The 15,544-nt window shown below is 45.2% G+C and overlaps 1 protein-coding gene across 2 annotated transcripts in view; it reads right to left on the bottom strand.

The window, feature by feature from the left end:
* Positions 1-15,319, bottom strand: part of CAMK4 (calcium/calmodulin dependent protein kinase IV) — a 280,284-nt gene extending 264,965 nt beyond the window's left edge. Inside the window, exon 1 of one of the 2 annotated variants that reach the window (XM_005212128.5) lies at positions 14,766-15,319. In XM_005212128.5, coding sequence (XP_005212185.1) covers positions 14,766-14,992 — 227 coding nt within the window. In that variant the 5' untranslated portion in view covers positions 14,993-15,319. Of the gene's footprint in view, positions 1-13,871; positions 14,157-14,765 lie in introns of those variants that run through there. The other variant, XM_002691014.7, reaches the window with a different exon arrangement.
* Positions 15,320-15,544: the final 225 nt, after the last annotated feature.

Below are 15,544 nucleotides of genomic sequence, written 5' to 3'. Positions count from 1 at the left end.
GGGGCCAGCACAGTTGGGTTCTGGTGAGAGTTCACACCTCAGCTTGCTGACAGCTGACTTCTTGTGTCTTCACGTGGCAGAGCGCGAGAGCACGCTTTCCAACCTCTCTTCTTATGAGAGTGCAGATCAGATCACGAGGGCCCTCCGCCAAACACCATCACATTGGGGATGAGGACTTCAACACGAGACCCATAGTGGGCACACAAGCATCAGGCCGTCACAATGAAGATAAAAGGCAAATGAGGTGGATCTGGGCTCTGGTGGGACAACAGGAACAAGAAGTCAGGTAACAGTAACAGGGAGGTGCTTGTGGGCTGAAGCGCAGCCAGCTCAGTCCTTGGCAAGCAGTGACCTTCCTTCCTTCCCCCTAGAGTCTTTCTTTCGCCACACCACCCCCTGTCTCTGTCATCAAAGATGAGGAGAAACATTTGAGAACACTTCTTTTGACAGAGCATAAAAATCATGACTGTGAAGTTAATGACCCTACTTAGAAGTTAAGTCAAAGGGTGACTTTTTTGATAAAGAATTAGATAAAAAATTAGACATCCCAATAGATGATTTTTAGGTAAGAACCGCAAATAAAGCCCAATGCATGGCGGACCGCTCCTGCTCTCCTGCCCGACAGTCTCCTTAACTCCTCCTCCACCCTCGGGCAGGCAGGACATGTGTACAGGACATCAGGACATCGCTACTTGCTTACACAGCCACAAATGGGGCATGAGTCAAGCCTTTTCAAGTAGCTATTCCTTCATTACTTTTAAATTTAAATAATTTTAAATGATCCCCTTTCACCATTTTTACTTTCATTAAAAGAAGTAAGTACATGTCTCTAAAAAGAGATGAAGCATTTAAAAAGCACAAAATAAGAAAAAATTATTCAAGATCTTCCAGCACATTTACAAAGCCTTTGGAGGTTAGAGCCCTACTTACTCCTAAAGCTATTCTGTCTCCTGAACACACAGTAAAGAACTAAGGCAATCATCTGGAAATTGATTGATAATCAACTGGAAGAAAACACAGATGCTTGTGGCTAGAAGGTAACTTTGAGGTGGATGATCTAATCACAGAAGGTCACATTATTCCCCGTCATTCAGAGGTTGCTGTTGCATAGTCGCTAAGTCATTTCCTACTCTTTTACAACCCCATGGACTGTAGCCTGCCAGGCTCCTCTGCCCATGGAATTTCCCAGGCAAGAATACTGGAGTGGGTTGCCATTTCTGTCTCTAGGGGATCTTCCCAACCCAGGAGTTGAACTCAGATCTCCTGCAAAGCAGGATACTTACCACTGAGCCACCATGAGGCCCTTTAAGACAGAGCAGCCTGATAAAAGACTGGAGCCCAGAATGTTACAAAGGACTTTGAATTGCAGAGGCCCTGCTGGTATGACTGACTCACTCAACAAATATTTAATGAGTGCTCACTATACCAGGCATTGCAATTGGTCTGAGGACACAGGAGTGAACAAACAGACAGGACCAAGGTCTGGCCCACAGAGGCTCACACTCTAAAGAGAGGGGCAAAGACACTGAATCAGTAATTTCACAGTGTGCTGGTTTAGCAAAGGACCTGTGTAGGGAAGTACCTTGAAGGAAGAGAGATTTAAGAGTGCACTTGTTTTCCTGCAGGTGTTCATCTAATTCCTCAAATGTTTCTTCACTCACTTGTTTTGCACCAACACTTAGTAAGCACGTATGGGAGGCAGCTGCTGCTGCTGCTGCTGAGTCGCTTCCGTCGTGTCCGACTCTGTGCGACCCCATAGACAGCAGCCCACCAGGCTCCCCCGTCTCTGAGATTCTCCAGGCAGAACACTGGAGTGGGTTGCCATTTCCTTCTCCAATGCATGAAAGTGAAAAGTGAAAGTGAAGTTGCTCAGTCGTGTCCGACTCTCTGAGACCCCATGGACTGGGCCTACCAGGCTCCTCCTTCCAGGCAAGAGTACTGGAGTGGGTTGCCATTGCCTTCTCCGATGGGAGGCAGCTAGTAAGCTGGAGAAGGGGCTTAGTAGCAGGCATGAAAGATGGATAAGATTCAGGGCTCCTCTGTCTGATGAGCAGACGCTCTGGTGGTGAAGACAGAAAGCATTTCCCTGGAAGACAATACATGGATGAGGCGGAATGAGAATGGGAAGGCCCAAGGGGGCAGGGGGAGTCTCCTGAAGGAATTAGAAGGAGGGCATCTCAGGCCAGGGGAGTTTCACGCACAACCCCCGGAGATCTGAGGCCCATGAAGGGTCCCCGGAGGACTCCAGGCAAGACAGGAGCACAGCAGTCTGACGACATGGTCGGGAATCCAGCTACTCCCCGCTCTGCACTTCAGGCTCGCTCCTCATCTGAAAAAATGGCGCCGGTGATGAGATGATCACTTTGTCGTATTAGTGAAATAATTAGCAATGCACATTAAAAAACAAACAAAAAAAATCTCAACACCCAGTGAAAACAGTCCGTGGTGGGAATCAGAAGCGGTGGGGAATAAGGCACTAAGCAGACAAGCTGGGCTCACGTTGCTGGGCAGCCAAGCAAGCTGACTGAGGCGCTTCGCAGCGGCCTCACTGGAACCCTCCTCGCGACCTCCTACCTTCTGCTCCACCTGGGGATGATACTGAACTCAAGTGCCGACCCTGCGGTTCAGCGTCTCTACACACGTGACCTCCTTTCATCCTCGTGGCAATCTTGAGGTGGATGCACCACCGATCTTCACTTCACACGGAGGCCCGGTGATGGCCAGGCCCACGCCAGGAGACGCGCCCCGCGCAGCGCCGCGCATCCCGCGTCCCGCCCGCGCGCCCGCGTGCTCACCTCCGCCTCGGGCTCCGCGGCCTCCTCCCCCGCCCGCCGGGCTCTGCTGTCCAGGACGCTCGGCCTGCTGCCCCGGCCTTGGCCGGCCCCGAGTGCCTGCCTGCCCCGCTGTCCCCTGGCTGAGGCCACCTGAGGGTCTCGCCTCCATCCCCGGGCCCCAAGCGGGAACTGGGCCCCCAGCCCCTCGGCCCGGGCTAAACCTCACCCGCCCTGGGCGCCCCGCTCAGCCTGGACACCCACCTCCTCAGAACCTCAAAACCGGACAGAACCCCACCGTGTGCCTTGAATTACTAATTTACTGAATTATATAGTTTGAATTTGGATGCATTTAATAACATATCTTATTTTCTCACTGGCTGTCCTAACAGGGAGCTTTGAAGCAATAAGATTTACTTGAATGAAGAGGTAGCAGTGCATTTATATCTTGTTAAAGATAACACTTGGACTGACTAGCTGTTACAACTAAAGAACACCTTTGTGTGTGAAAGTCCCACATGGAAAGTTGTCATTTACTAAGTTAGAGTCACTAACTAACTGTCCTTTCAAGACAGTACAAGAAGTAAAGCAGACCAAGGTAAAAAGTACAAGATACGGTATAATGAAAGGGAAAATGCAAGCAAAGTCCCTACTAAACAGTCCATGAAGACTGAAAGTCGGAAAAAGTCATTCAAATACTGCATTATAGTCATAACAAACGTGTGAACACAACAGATTTGCGATCCCCTACTCTTCTCTGTTCTGGCTTGTAATATTAGTCAAATACTCACCATGACATAAAGAAAGTACGGTTTTAACAAAAAATGCTACCACAAACTAGTAAAGAAAATGGTGAAGAACACATTATATGCGTTGCTTTTTTAGCAACTCATTCTAATCAGAATGTAGTCTCAAGTCTAGCTATTTTTTTTTTTTTTTTTTGCACCTGGTGAATTTTTCAACCATATCACCCTGAAGCATGACTTAAAAAGTAATTAACTGATGACAATGCATTTGTTAACCAAGTTAAACTCAGCATCCTGGCATGAATTGCCCACAACTCTTCAAGCCCTGACCATCAAACACTTTAGGAAAATGCAGTCAATAGCCTAAGCCAGCAGTTGACAAAATTTACCATGAAGTAAGTTAGGTATTTTGAAACTGACATTCTTGCTTATGAATTCTGGGTTCAACAACCACACACACACACAAAAACAAACGTCAAAACCAAAATTCATTTAACCCTCTGCTTGATGGGCAAACTGTATTCCTTTTCTCTCTCTTTTTTTTTATTTTGCTATATGACTTTTGGTTATAATGGCAGTTAAGCTCTTATCAAAACCTCTCATCAGGTAGTCTTAAAATGCATAACAAGTGCACATATGAGTCCACTTCCCCTTTCTGCACAAGTCACACCTTGCAATATGATTTCTTTTTGATCTATATATTTGCTTTAAAATAATTTTCATAGAGTAAAATGTTAGTATTTAAGTAAAAAACTTACTCAGTAGCCACTTAAAACTACTATTCTTTGATCCAGTAGTCGTCCAACAAAATGTTTTGAGCGCATGCTCCCAAACTGTGTATACTTATATACCTATAAATTCAACACATATGTTGCTAAACCAATATGTGATGTTCTTTTCAAAACACTTATAAAACACAAAAATTAGAAAAGTAAGTAAAGATAGATTCTCTTCCACATTCTTTTAACATCCCAATATATTATTCACCCCCTGGGTATGAACATCCAACTTTGGAGACCTCTGCTTTAGTTAAGATATAAGTGACTGCTTCACTTTAGTTCTGAAGTCCATTCAAATGGAAAAGAAATGTTTTTTTAATGCTTAAAACAGTCTCAAGGGCCCTTAGTTAGTCTACCTGTGACATATGCATGCTTACAGAAGGCCGCTCAGCGTGCAGACAGTGTACCAGTGCACAGAAGACTGAACTGAGCTCTACTAATTAGAGGCCAACAGGTTATTTAGCATATTACTTTTGTGATATCTATCATTTCAAATATGAGAATGATCAACTGAAATTGATTTAATTATTATACACAAAATAAATGACCCTCCAATAATCTTTGAATGTGAATGCTGATCCTGATGTGGAAGTTTTATGGTATGGAAATTTAGCTTAAAGTACACCCTTCAAGTAAAGTTACTTCATTTTTTTCAAAAGCAAGAATGATGAATGAAACTAACCAACGTACTATACATGTAAGAACTGCAACTGATTTAGTTTCAACATATATAGAAAAAGGATGAGAATGCATTTAAAGACTGTGCCCACTGAAAACACTATTAGGTTGACATGTCCCAAGTAAAAGGGAGATTAAAGGTAGTTACTTGAATAAATGAAGCTTTGATGTCATTTTAATCTGAAATTTTCATGTATGTGAGGAGTAGAAGTTTACCTTGACTGATCTAGGTCTTGGGTCAGCAAATCATGGGCTAAGGGCCTAAGATAGCAGCCACTTATTTTTGAATAGTCTGCAACTGAAGAATAGTTTTTACATTTTAAAATGGTTTTTAAAAATCAAAGAAGAATAATATTAAGTGACATAAAAATTATATGAAATTGAAATTTCACTGTCATTAATAAAGTTTTCCACTGGTCATGTATAGATGTGAGAGTTGGACTATAAAGAAAGCTGAGGACAGAAGAATTGATGCTTTTGAACTGTGGTGTTGGAGAAGACTCTTGAGAGTCCCTTGGACTGCAAGGAGATCCAACCAGTCAATTCTAAAGGAGATCAGTCCTGGGTGTTCATTGGAAGGACTGATGTTGAAGCTGAAACTCCAATACTTTGGCCATCTGATGCGAAGAGCTGACTGATTTGAAAAGACCCTGATGCTGGGAAAGACTGAGGTCAGAAGGAGAAGGGGACGACAGAGGATGAGATGGTTGGATGGCATCGCTGACTCAATGGACATGGGTTTGGGCGGATTCCGGGAGTTGGTGATGACAGGGAGCCCTGGTGTGCTGCTGTTCATGGGGTCGCAAAGAGTCAGAAACGACTGAGCGACTGAACTGAACTGAACTGAACTGAATAAAGTTTTATTGGAACACAGCCATGTGCATTGGTTTCTGTGTGTCTGTGGCTGATTTTAGTTAATTATCAGGGTTGAGAGTTGCCAGAGAGAACTGTGACCCTCAAAACCTAAAGCAGTTCTGTCCCTTTCCAGGCTCTTTACCCAGTACTGATCTTAATCCCCTCAATCCCACACTTCCCCTTTATTATCCTATCCATGGAGTGCAGAAAGGTTTTTTTTTTTTTTAAACCAACATGGTAAATTCTCTTTTACCCATCCCCCTCACTTATCTGCATTAAGAGTTAGAGGCAAATGCTGTGTTCCACATCTTTACCCTAAGATGCAGCTGCTTCTATAGCCACCTTTTGCTCTCATAATGGTTACTTTCTGTTTTAAGTATAATTTTGGTTTTCAGCTGATACAAACTCAGTCATTTTTTTCACAGGCTTTCTTTGTTCTTATATCAACTTACCCTTCTAACCTTATTTCTCATTACAATATTCATACTTTATAAAACTTACAAAATAAATTGTATACCCCACATTTTTCTGCCAAGTTTTGCCTTTTTTTTAGAATGTAGTTTCCACCTGGGATACTCTTCACCAAAGCTATACCTTGTTAAAATCCTGCCAGATTAAAAAATAAAATAAAATAAAATCCTGCCAGATTTCAAGATCCACCCCTCCCAAAGAAGACACCTCAATCTTCCCAGTCAAAATTATCACTTCGCTGTAAGTGAGATTGCTCAGTCGTTTCCGACTCTTTGCGACTCCACGGACTGTAGCCTACCAGTCCAAGGGATTTTCCAGGCAAGAATACTGGAGTGGGTTGCCATTTCCTTCTCCAGAGGATCTTCCGGACCCAGGGATCCAAGCCGGCTCTCCTGCATTGTAGTCAGAGGCTTCACAGTCTGTGTCACTGCTGTAATTCTCATTATCTCCACATGGTGTGCTCGCATGCTAAGCGCACAGGCTCCTCTGTCCATGGGATTCTCCAAGTAAGAATACTGGAGTGGCTTACTGTGCCCTCCTCCAGGGGACCTTCCTGACCCGGAGATCGAACACACGACTCTTACGTCTCCTGCACGTGGAGACAGATTCTTTACCCCAACACCACCTGGGAAGCCCCTCCATCTTGCATTAGTCTTCTTTGTTTTTCTCAGCTTAACTGTTGCTGCCTCATCAGTAAACCATGCGTGTGGATGCCAAGCAGGGTTTTATTTATCACATTCATTCATACTCTAACCTCTTCCCTGTCCACACCCTGTCCCCACCCCTCCCCATACCATAAAGTGTCCAGTTCGTAATATTCAAAAGATGAGACTTGTAACACAGAGAACTTCAAGCCGCATGAAGATATGGAATTCAATAATAGTAAATCAAAAGATGACAACATCATTCTCTTTTCAATTATTTTCAATCTTTGCGATTACATCAAGAGGAAAACCTCAATTTGTGCTACTATGGTTTAAACTCTCTAATCTTTGATAATCTCCCTTTTTAACAAAGAGAAAAACAATTCTAGGCTTGGAGCCTTCTGGAGGCAAGCATTTCTGCTACAATTTAGTAAAAATGCTTTGTTTTTATTGCTTCTATTTATGGCATGAATACTGGTTTTCAATTTAATGAAAATAAGTAATCTCAGTAAGTAAATTTAGGTTAACCAAAATGAGGTGATTTAAACAAAAATATTAAGCAAATTATAGCACAAGGGTTATGTATATACAACAGAAATCAACGGTATTACATAAAAATGGAAGAAACATTTGATTGTAGCAGATAATCAATAAAGCCAAATGACTTTAATCCATCAAACTCCTTGTTAACTATCTTACATCACTAAAAGAAAATCACGCAAAAGACGAGCTTCCAGCTTCTGAGACAGGGGTTCTCAAAAGAAGAGGAGGTGGCATTTGAAACATCTAGAGACATTTTTTGGAGGAGAAAATGGCAACCCACTCCACAATTCTTCCCTGTCTGGCGGGCTACGCCCTACGGGGTCACAGTCAGACACGACTGAGCATACACACACACAAACACACACTCAGACATGTTTGCTAGTCATAACTGGTGGAGTAGGCTCAGGCAGCTACCTGCAGCTAGTGGGTAAAGGCCAGGGAGACTGCTAAACATCTCACAAGGCACAGGACAGCCCCACAACACGGAGCTATCCGGCCCCAAACCTCTACAGCGCCAAGGCTGAGAAACTGCTCTGAGAAAAAGAGCAAGCTGAACACGTCCTACCCTCTGCCCACAGTTATAAATCGTCCTCTGTGCAGCACGCTGTCCTTATTCGATCTTTGTCACCGATAAGATTGCTGAGGAAATCTCCCACCCAAACCTTTCATTATTTTACATGGCCCACACAGCCGCTGCCCTCGGTGGGCAATTAGAATTTTAAAAACAGACTGCACTGGGGCATGTCCTTTATATGCTAATATTATGCCATCAATATTTAGATCAAACTTCCTAATTAAACCATGGAAGTTATGACATTTTCAGATGATCCTGCATTATCAAATAGATTTTTTAAAATAATTGAGGTAAAGATTAATACAATTTCAGTAAAACCTTGACTCTAACTGATATTGATTTCATGTAAAGTTCTTTGACTTGAATTATATGCTTCATTGACTCAAATACTATATTTTGCAGAATAAAGCTGACCTTGAAATTTTTTTAATTCAATATTTTTTATTATATACATTAGCTTTCCTCAAAGGGAGTTTAAAGAGAACTACTTTTTAATCTAGCAAAAATAAAATCATTAACATAAAACAATATAACTGTTAGTAGCTGAAATAGTTCACTTGGCTACCACTCAGTACTTTATTCTCAAAACTATTATTGCAAATACATAATCCACACAGATGTGTCTGAGGGTAAGTGTTTACAAGAAAGGTCTTTGAAGCTCTTTTGTGGTTAGTGTTTTCGTTCTTTCTCTTTTTTTTTTCCAAGTAGAGTTCACCAGAGCAACTTAGAAGCAGACAACACCTGGGTCTTTTTATGTTTTGTTTTTTTTTTTTTTTCCAAATTAAAAGTTATTTTTACCCTTGCAACAGTATTTAAACAAGGAAAAATACTGTATTCTTAAAGTAATGATGCTATCATTATCTTCACTTTCCTTAAAGGTTCTTTACAGCGACAGTATTTCTAAATTTAGCATTTACTATTTATTAACTTTAGTAGCTGGCATGGCTTGGAGGTATTTCATGCCTTTGAATTCAAGCTGGTTTAACTCTTAATTCTGACATGCCTGTGGTAAAATGATGGTAAAGGTGAAACTGAATCCTTTTCATTTCAGAGCCACAAAGCACTCTGCCAACAGCAAAGCAGCATTATTTTGAACAGGAAAAAGTTATAGAGGTGGCGGTTATCAATACTCACACTACCAAGAAAGAAAACCAAATGCTGAGATTAGGATCACGGTTGCACATGTTTTAGGGAGAAGATAAGCAGGTCACCAGATTATCCTTTCCTTGGGGTTCCCAGAACTGAGATGATCATAGCAGGACCCACAGTGCTGGCCCATTTTGTTACCATTCATCCATTCTCTTCAAAATCGTTTACTGAGCATCTGCTGGGTACTGAGCACTGTGGTAGGCAATGAGTACCCAGCAGTGAATCAGCCAGATCTACAGACCTTCAGCGTTGGTGCAAAGAGCGTGTGCAGCCCCAGTCGCTATTCTCCCACTTGCAACCCCACCTCGCTCCTGAGTCAACTGCCTGAGAAAAGAATCAGGTGCACCAAGAACAAGAGAGGGACTAAACAGGTACACTTTAAATTCCTAGTGAGATTAAAAAATAAAAACCACAGCATCCCCCAAGAGCTCAAGAAACCCCGCGCAGCGAGTGTGGCAGGAGGCCCGCGGGCAGCTGCAGGGCCCACAGACCAGTGTCAGGGAAGACGGAGAACTCGGGAGCGCCGGCGGAGAGTGGTGGGAGGGCGCGGACAAACAGAAGGACAGGGCAGGGCAAAGAGGGTCTGAGTCCTTTTAGCCAGGAGCACAGGCTGCAGCCGTCCTCTTAGAAGATGCACCCTCTGCTGTCCCTTACAGGAAGCATTTCCTGACCATCACCCGGGAACAAAGTTAGGTGTTACTGAGTGGAATACAGCCCTGCTCAGGCCTTTGGATTCCTCTGCTTCACAGTGAAGATGCTCCTGGTCCAGCCTCCTGAAATGCTCAGTCAGTCCAGGAGATACTCCACCCTTCTCTTATAGAGACATCAGAGTTTTTCCAAAAGTGTTTGAAAAGGCAGACCCAATCATGCTGGAAATAAAGACAGGGGAATTTTTCTTCTCAGAGCTGTGCCATCGGACAGGATTCAGTGTCACCAACTGGTCTGCTCCTCTCAAAAGGACTATCACACAGAGCTAGGCCTAAAACAGTCCTTTTAAAACTGAGTCACAACCTACAGGTAGGATGTAGAATCACATGGGTTCAGTCAATATTTTTAAGAAACTAGGATAAAATCAAACAGCATAGAATAGGAAATATCAGAACACATTGTTGGTAATAAGAATAAACATTATTTTAGCAAACTTCCCCCCATTTTACACACACATATGACTCATTATCTAAATCTATTTCATTCTGAGCAAGGATACACATAGCAAGGGACCCTATACAATTATAATTATACGGGGTTGCTATGTACGTTTTTTAAAAATTGTGAACCAACTCAGGGGAGGGATAGAGCAGGCCCTGAAAGTCATTAGCCCGAAAAAACTGTAGTGAAGTGGCGCGAAAATTGTTCAAAAGTTTTGATTCCAAAAAAATCAATTTCAACTCAAAAAGAGAACAGAAGTCGATTTTTCAACCTTTTCCCCAAATACTTTAATTATGTGATTTTCACACTCTTATTCTTTTGTCCTAATTATCTTTCATTTGCTTCCCTGAACTTGTGTGTGTGTGCTGCAGGGTGGTAGGGGGACACACATCTGATCTTGTGACAAATATCCTTTCAATCTCATACCAAAGACAGGAACAAAAGCTGAGAGATAACCAAAGCCCAAACCACAGAGCAGCCCAGGCCAAATTATGCTCCTCTGTTTGCCAAACCACCAGACAGGATCTTGGCCACAGGGAAGCTCGCTTCTCCCTTGGAAAAACCTTTGAAACACCAGTTTCTCAAATCACTGGGCAAATGACCAACCACTCTCTAGGATACAGAGCCCTGAATGGGATCAAGGCCAATTCATCTTTTTAAGTAGAACTGAATTTGTTGTGAACTTGGTTTTCGTGAACTTTTAAACAAATTTTATAAACACAGCAGTATTTTCAAATGTGGTTTTTAGAAAAATAAATTCGCTTACCTGAAACTCTTAAATAATTCCTCTCAACACCTTTCCGTTCCTGACTTACTCGCAATCTGAAAAAAGCAAGCTATGACATCCCCCCGGTCTGACTATTTATATGTGGGTCGGTGCCGTGAGCACCACATGGGGAATCCAGGTGGTTACAGCCACAGGAATTTTGTTCCCCGAAATTCCCAAATCCATCCTCAAAGTATGATGATGCCCTGATGGTCATATGTCCAATATTCTTGAAATCAGGAGTCACTAGCTTACAACAGGTAACTGCAATGGATTACTCTCTTACTTAATCTACACTAGTCTGCAGGGAACAGTGTGCACCCTGTAACTAACCACAGTGGCTCCACACAGCACCAGGGACATTGTTCTCTTACTCTGAATGACAACCATGTTACTAGGAACTACATGTTTGGGCAGGCAGACTTGGTGCAAGACCGAGAGGAGAGAGAGGGAAGGCTTGGAGCCAACTGACCGAGCCCCCACCTTATCACTAGTGGGGTAGGGAAGCACACTTTTGTCACTCAGTCAGTACCTACAACTATAATTCTGTTGGATTCTCTGGCTTTAGAGATTCTTAACAATTATATTTGTAACATGGTTGTTTTTTGTTTTAGGTTTATTTTGTTGAAAAAAATAAGTTTTTGGAATTCCCTGGTGGTCCAGTGGTTAGGACTCTGCTCTTCCACTGCTGGTTCAATCCCCAGTCAGGGAACTAAAAGCAGTCATGCTGTGGCAAAAAAGACAAGCAAGCATGGAAAGAAATAAACAAAACATTCTGATCATGAAGTGACAGTATTTCTCAAAGTCTCAAGCAAATGGAGTACGTATGCACCTCACCAATACTGCCATCTACAGAGAACTTGCCTAATATACTTGAATACTGAGAAAGAGGACAGGAGGAACCATTTTCAACCTCTTCTCAAAATATTTTAATTCTGTGATTTTTATAGCCATCAAATGACTCGATGGCAGAGTGACAGTCTGAGCATATATAACTGATTTATATTTGTGCTCCAAAATTACTGCAAAATACAACAAGCTTTTTTGAAAAACATAACAAACTCCAAATTCCTTAGGTTTTTCCTATGAAGTCTACCATTCCGTATATGTATGCAACTGGTATTTTCCCATTTTCCCATTCATTACATAAAAGAAAGTTTCCTGAGTTAAGCTTGCAACCCTTAATCACACAGCTAATGTGTGCTGAGGTTAAGTCAGAGCCAATGAGGGGCATCTAAGGTAAATGTCACTCAGAAAACAGGCAGATTTGGTGGTGGGACAGTCCCTACACACCATCAGGCGCTTCCTCTACTAGGTGGCAGTTTCTGAAACTCACCAATTTTAAGCAGGTTACCACTTTAATCAGAAGTTTACAGGGTTCCACTGCAGCTCATCACACAACTATGTAGGCTTCAAACCTTACAGAAGGAGGCGTTTTATCTTCAGCTATATTAGGGAGTGCATGCAATAGCAGATCTTTAGATGAACACTGAAAAGCTTGATCAAAACAGGATTTTACATATTATTCAATGTTTAAATATTCTGCAAACCTTTTCAAGAGTGGCAACTCCTAAATTTCAGTCAGAAGTTTTGCCCTTCTTACACACCTCTGCACTCAGTGGGCTATTAACAGAGGCAATTCAGAGAGAAGTGGCCCTTACACAGTCCCACTAAGGACCAACATCCAGAATCCCATACTGTAGTCTCCAGTGACACTAAAAAGAAAATGACTGCTAACTCTATTCCAGCAAAAAAAAAAGAAAAAAGAAATTTGCAAAGAAATATTAAGTATAGAAGTTTCAACTTGTTAACGGTTGAAATTACATCTTTAGATTCCATATAATAAAGGGTCCAATTCTAAAATGAATATTGAAAAGAGGTCTCCCTACCTATGAATAACAGAAAGAAAGGAGGAAACAGGAAGGGGAAAATATTTTTCAGTGGATAAAAATATAGGAACATATGGCATCATGCACGTGGCAAGATCACTACCTGTTTGGGTCTTCAAAGCAGGGATGAGGGACATTTCTGCAACCCCAGGGAGATGGTTTTCTGCATACATAATTAAACAAATCACTCCAGCACGTCAAAGAGCAGCAGAACTCTTCTCACTAATTACCACTGCCTCTCCTTTAAAGCCACACTAGTTCATTATTCTGCCTTCAACTCCCTTAAATGATTCATTCCCCTTCACTCCTGAGCAGACTCTGCGGGGAAGCTGGTGTTTAAGTTTAATCTCCAGTGCCACTTGCTTTGGAGAGCTTGATGAGGGGAAGGAGGAAGAATCGAATCTAATATTTCTGTCAAGATTTGGAGAGGCATCCTCCGCCCCTCATCCCCAAAAAATAACTAGACAGACAGGACCCTCTGGCAAGCTATAATCGCGATCAGAGACGCCGCTTGGGCAAGCAGGGCCCACGTGCGGTGGAGCTGTCACCCGCGGAGGCGGCAGCCGGAGAGGCGGCGGCGGTGGGGAGCACCCGGGCTGCCGCCCGCAGCTGCACCGGCCTGGGCGCGCGCGGCGACGCCGGCTCGCTCGTGAACGGTCCCGGGCTCTCTCCCGGAGCCGGCAGAACCCAAGGGCCGGGAGGCCGGCCCCGGTATCCCGGGGAGCTGGAGCCGCAAAAGGCAAGCGCCCGCAGCGCGCCGCCGGCAGAAGCCCCAGCCGGCGCCCAGGATGTCCGGCTCCTCCAGGTCCGAGCGCCTCAGCCCGCCGCCCCCAGCCCCCCAGGCCGCCCCGCCGTACCGTCCCAGCTCCGACTCCACCTCGAAGAAATCGCCCAGAGCATCCCTGTTGGAGCCGTCGACCCAGTAATCCGGAACCAGGCTCCCGGGTCCCGGGGCCACGGTGGCGGTGACCGAGGAGCAGGACGAGGCGGAGCACGAGGGCGTCGTGACTTTGAGCATCTTCGCGGCGGGACTCCGCTGGCGCCGCCGCCGTTTGCCGGAGCGAGGAGTCCCCGCCCGCGAGCGCCGGCGCGAGCTGCGCCCTGCAAGCGCGCCCCCGCCGGCCCCTCCGCGCGGCTGCGCTGCCCTCCGCGCGGCTGCGCTGCTCTCCGCGCGGGCTGCGCTCCTTTCCGCGCAGCTGCGGCTCCCCTCCGCGCGGCTGCGCTCCCCTCCGCGCTCGAGAGCGTGCGGGGGCGCGAGGGACCGGGAGAGGGTGCAGGAGAGCCGAGCCGCCCGCGGGAGGGGCGGAGGCTGTGGCCGCGAGCGGCGCCGCCCCGCGCTCCCTCCTCCCGCATCGAGCCTCCCCACCCCTCCCTCCTTCCCTCCTCGGCGCGGAGCCCGCGGGGCGGCTCCGGATGCGGGAGACTGGGTGAGGCCCCCGGCCGGAGCATCCCCGCCCGCGCCCTCCTGCGGGCGCCGGGAGCCGCGGCGGCCGCTCCGAGCGGACAGCGCCCGGCGCGCCCGGGGGCACCTGGGCCGGGCGCCCTGCACGGCGGCGTCACGGGGACCCGGCGGTGGTGGTGCCACCCGAGCGCGCCCGGCGCGAGGCCCTCCACACAGCGCCAGCCCACCAGCCGTCCCGCCTGCCCCCGTCAGAGGGCATGTGGGTGGCTGGGGTGTCCGGCCCGCGGCCGCCGGGCCTCGGGAGCCGCCACGCACAGAGCCGGGAAGGCGGAGGAAGGGACGCGCTGACCTGACTCTGGACGAAGTCTCCGGCGGGGACAGCTGCTGCCTTGCTGCTGCGGGCGCTGCCTCCTCGGCACTGCTGGAGCTCCTGAAAGGGCAGCTATCTGCTGTGACTGGCTGACTCCAGCTTCCGAAGGCTAGCGACAGAAGTGACCAGAGAATTCCAGGTTTGGAAGGGGGCCTCTGGAAGCCAACTAGTCCAGCTCTCTGCCTTAACGCGGGACTTGGCATCATTCATGACAGAGAAGACTGCTGTGTTTAAAGCTCTTTCCTCTTCCCAGTAGAGCTGTCCTATCACAAGTCTTCTAATGTCTGTCCATCAACCTTCAAGGCTATCGTTCTAAGTATTGGTTAAATTTACATTGAATATTTCTACCCTTGAACATTTTTCTTTAGATTTCAGCAGAGATGAAAATAACTAGTCATTATATTATGTAATGAATTTTTGTATATATAAAGACATTACATCACATCTTTCTGGCTAAATAACTTTGAGCCCTTTATTTAATCTTACTTCACACGTGTTAGTCTTTTTTTTTTGTTTCCCGCAACAGGTACTAAAGTCTTTTCAGTGTGTGTCCATTCCTGATTATACCAGTAAACACGGTCCAATAGTTTCTTCTATTACTGATTAATTTATCACTGTTAAGAGTTTTTGTGCTATATTGGTGGACTACCAAAAATAAAACAAAAAAGCAAAAACCCCAAAATCTGACTAATTAATGACAGGAATGTGACTCATTTGAAAATTAAAAGTAAATTCAGAAACTATTCCTCACAGATAAT

Source organism: Bos taurus, chromosome 7 (assembly GCF_002263795.3).
Source record: "Bos taurus isolate L1 Dominette 01449 registration number 42190680 breed Hereford chromosome 7, ARS-UCD2.0, whole genome shotgun sequence".
Classification (NCBI taxonomy): domain Eukaryota; kingdom Metazoa; phylum Chordata; class Mammalia; order Artiodactyla; family Bovidae; genus Bos; species Bos taurus.
The sequence above is the reverse complement of the archived record's forward strand: the minus strand, read 5'-3'. Positions and strand labels throughout refer to the sequence as shown.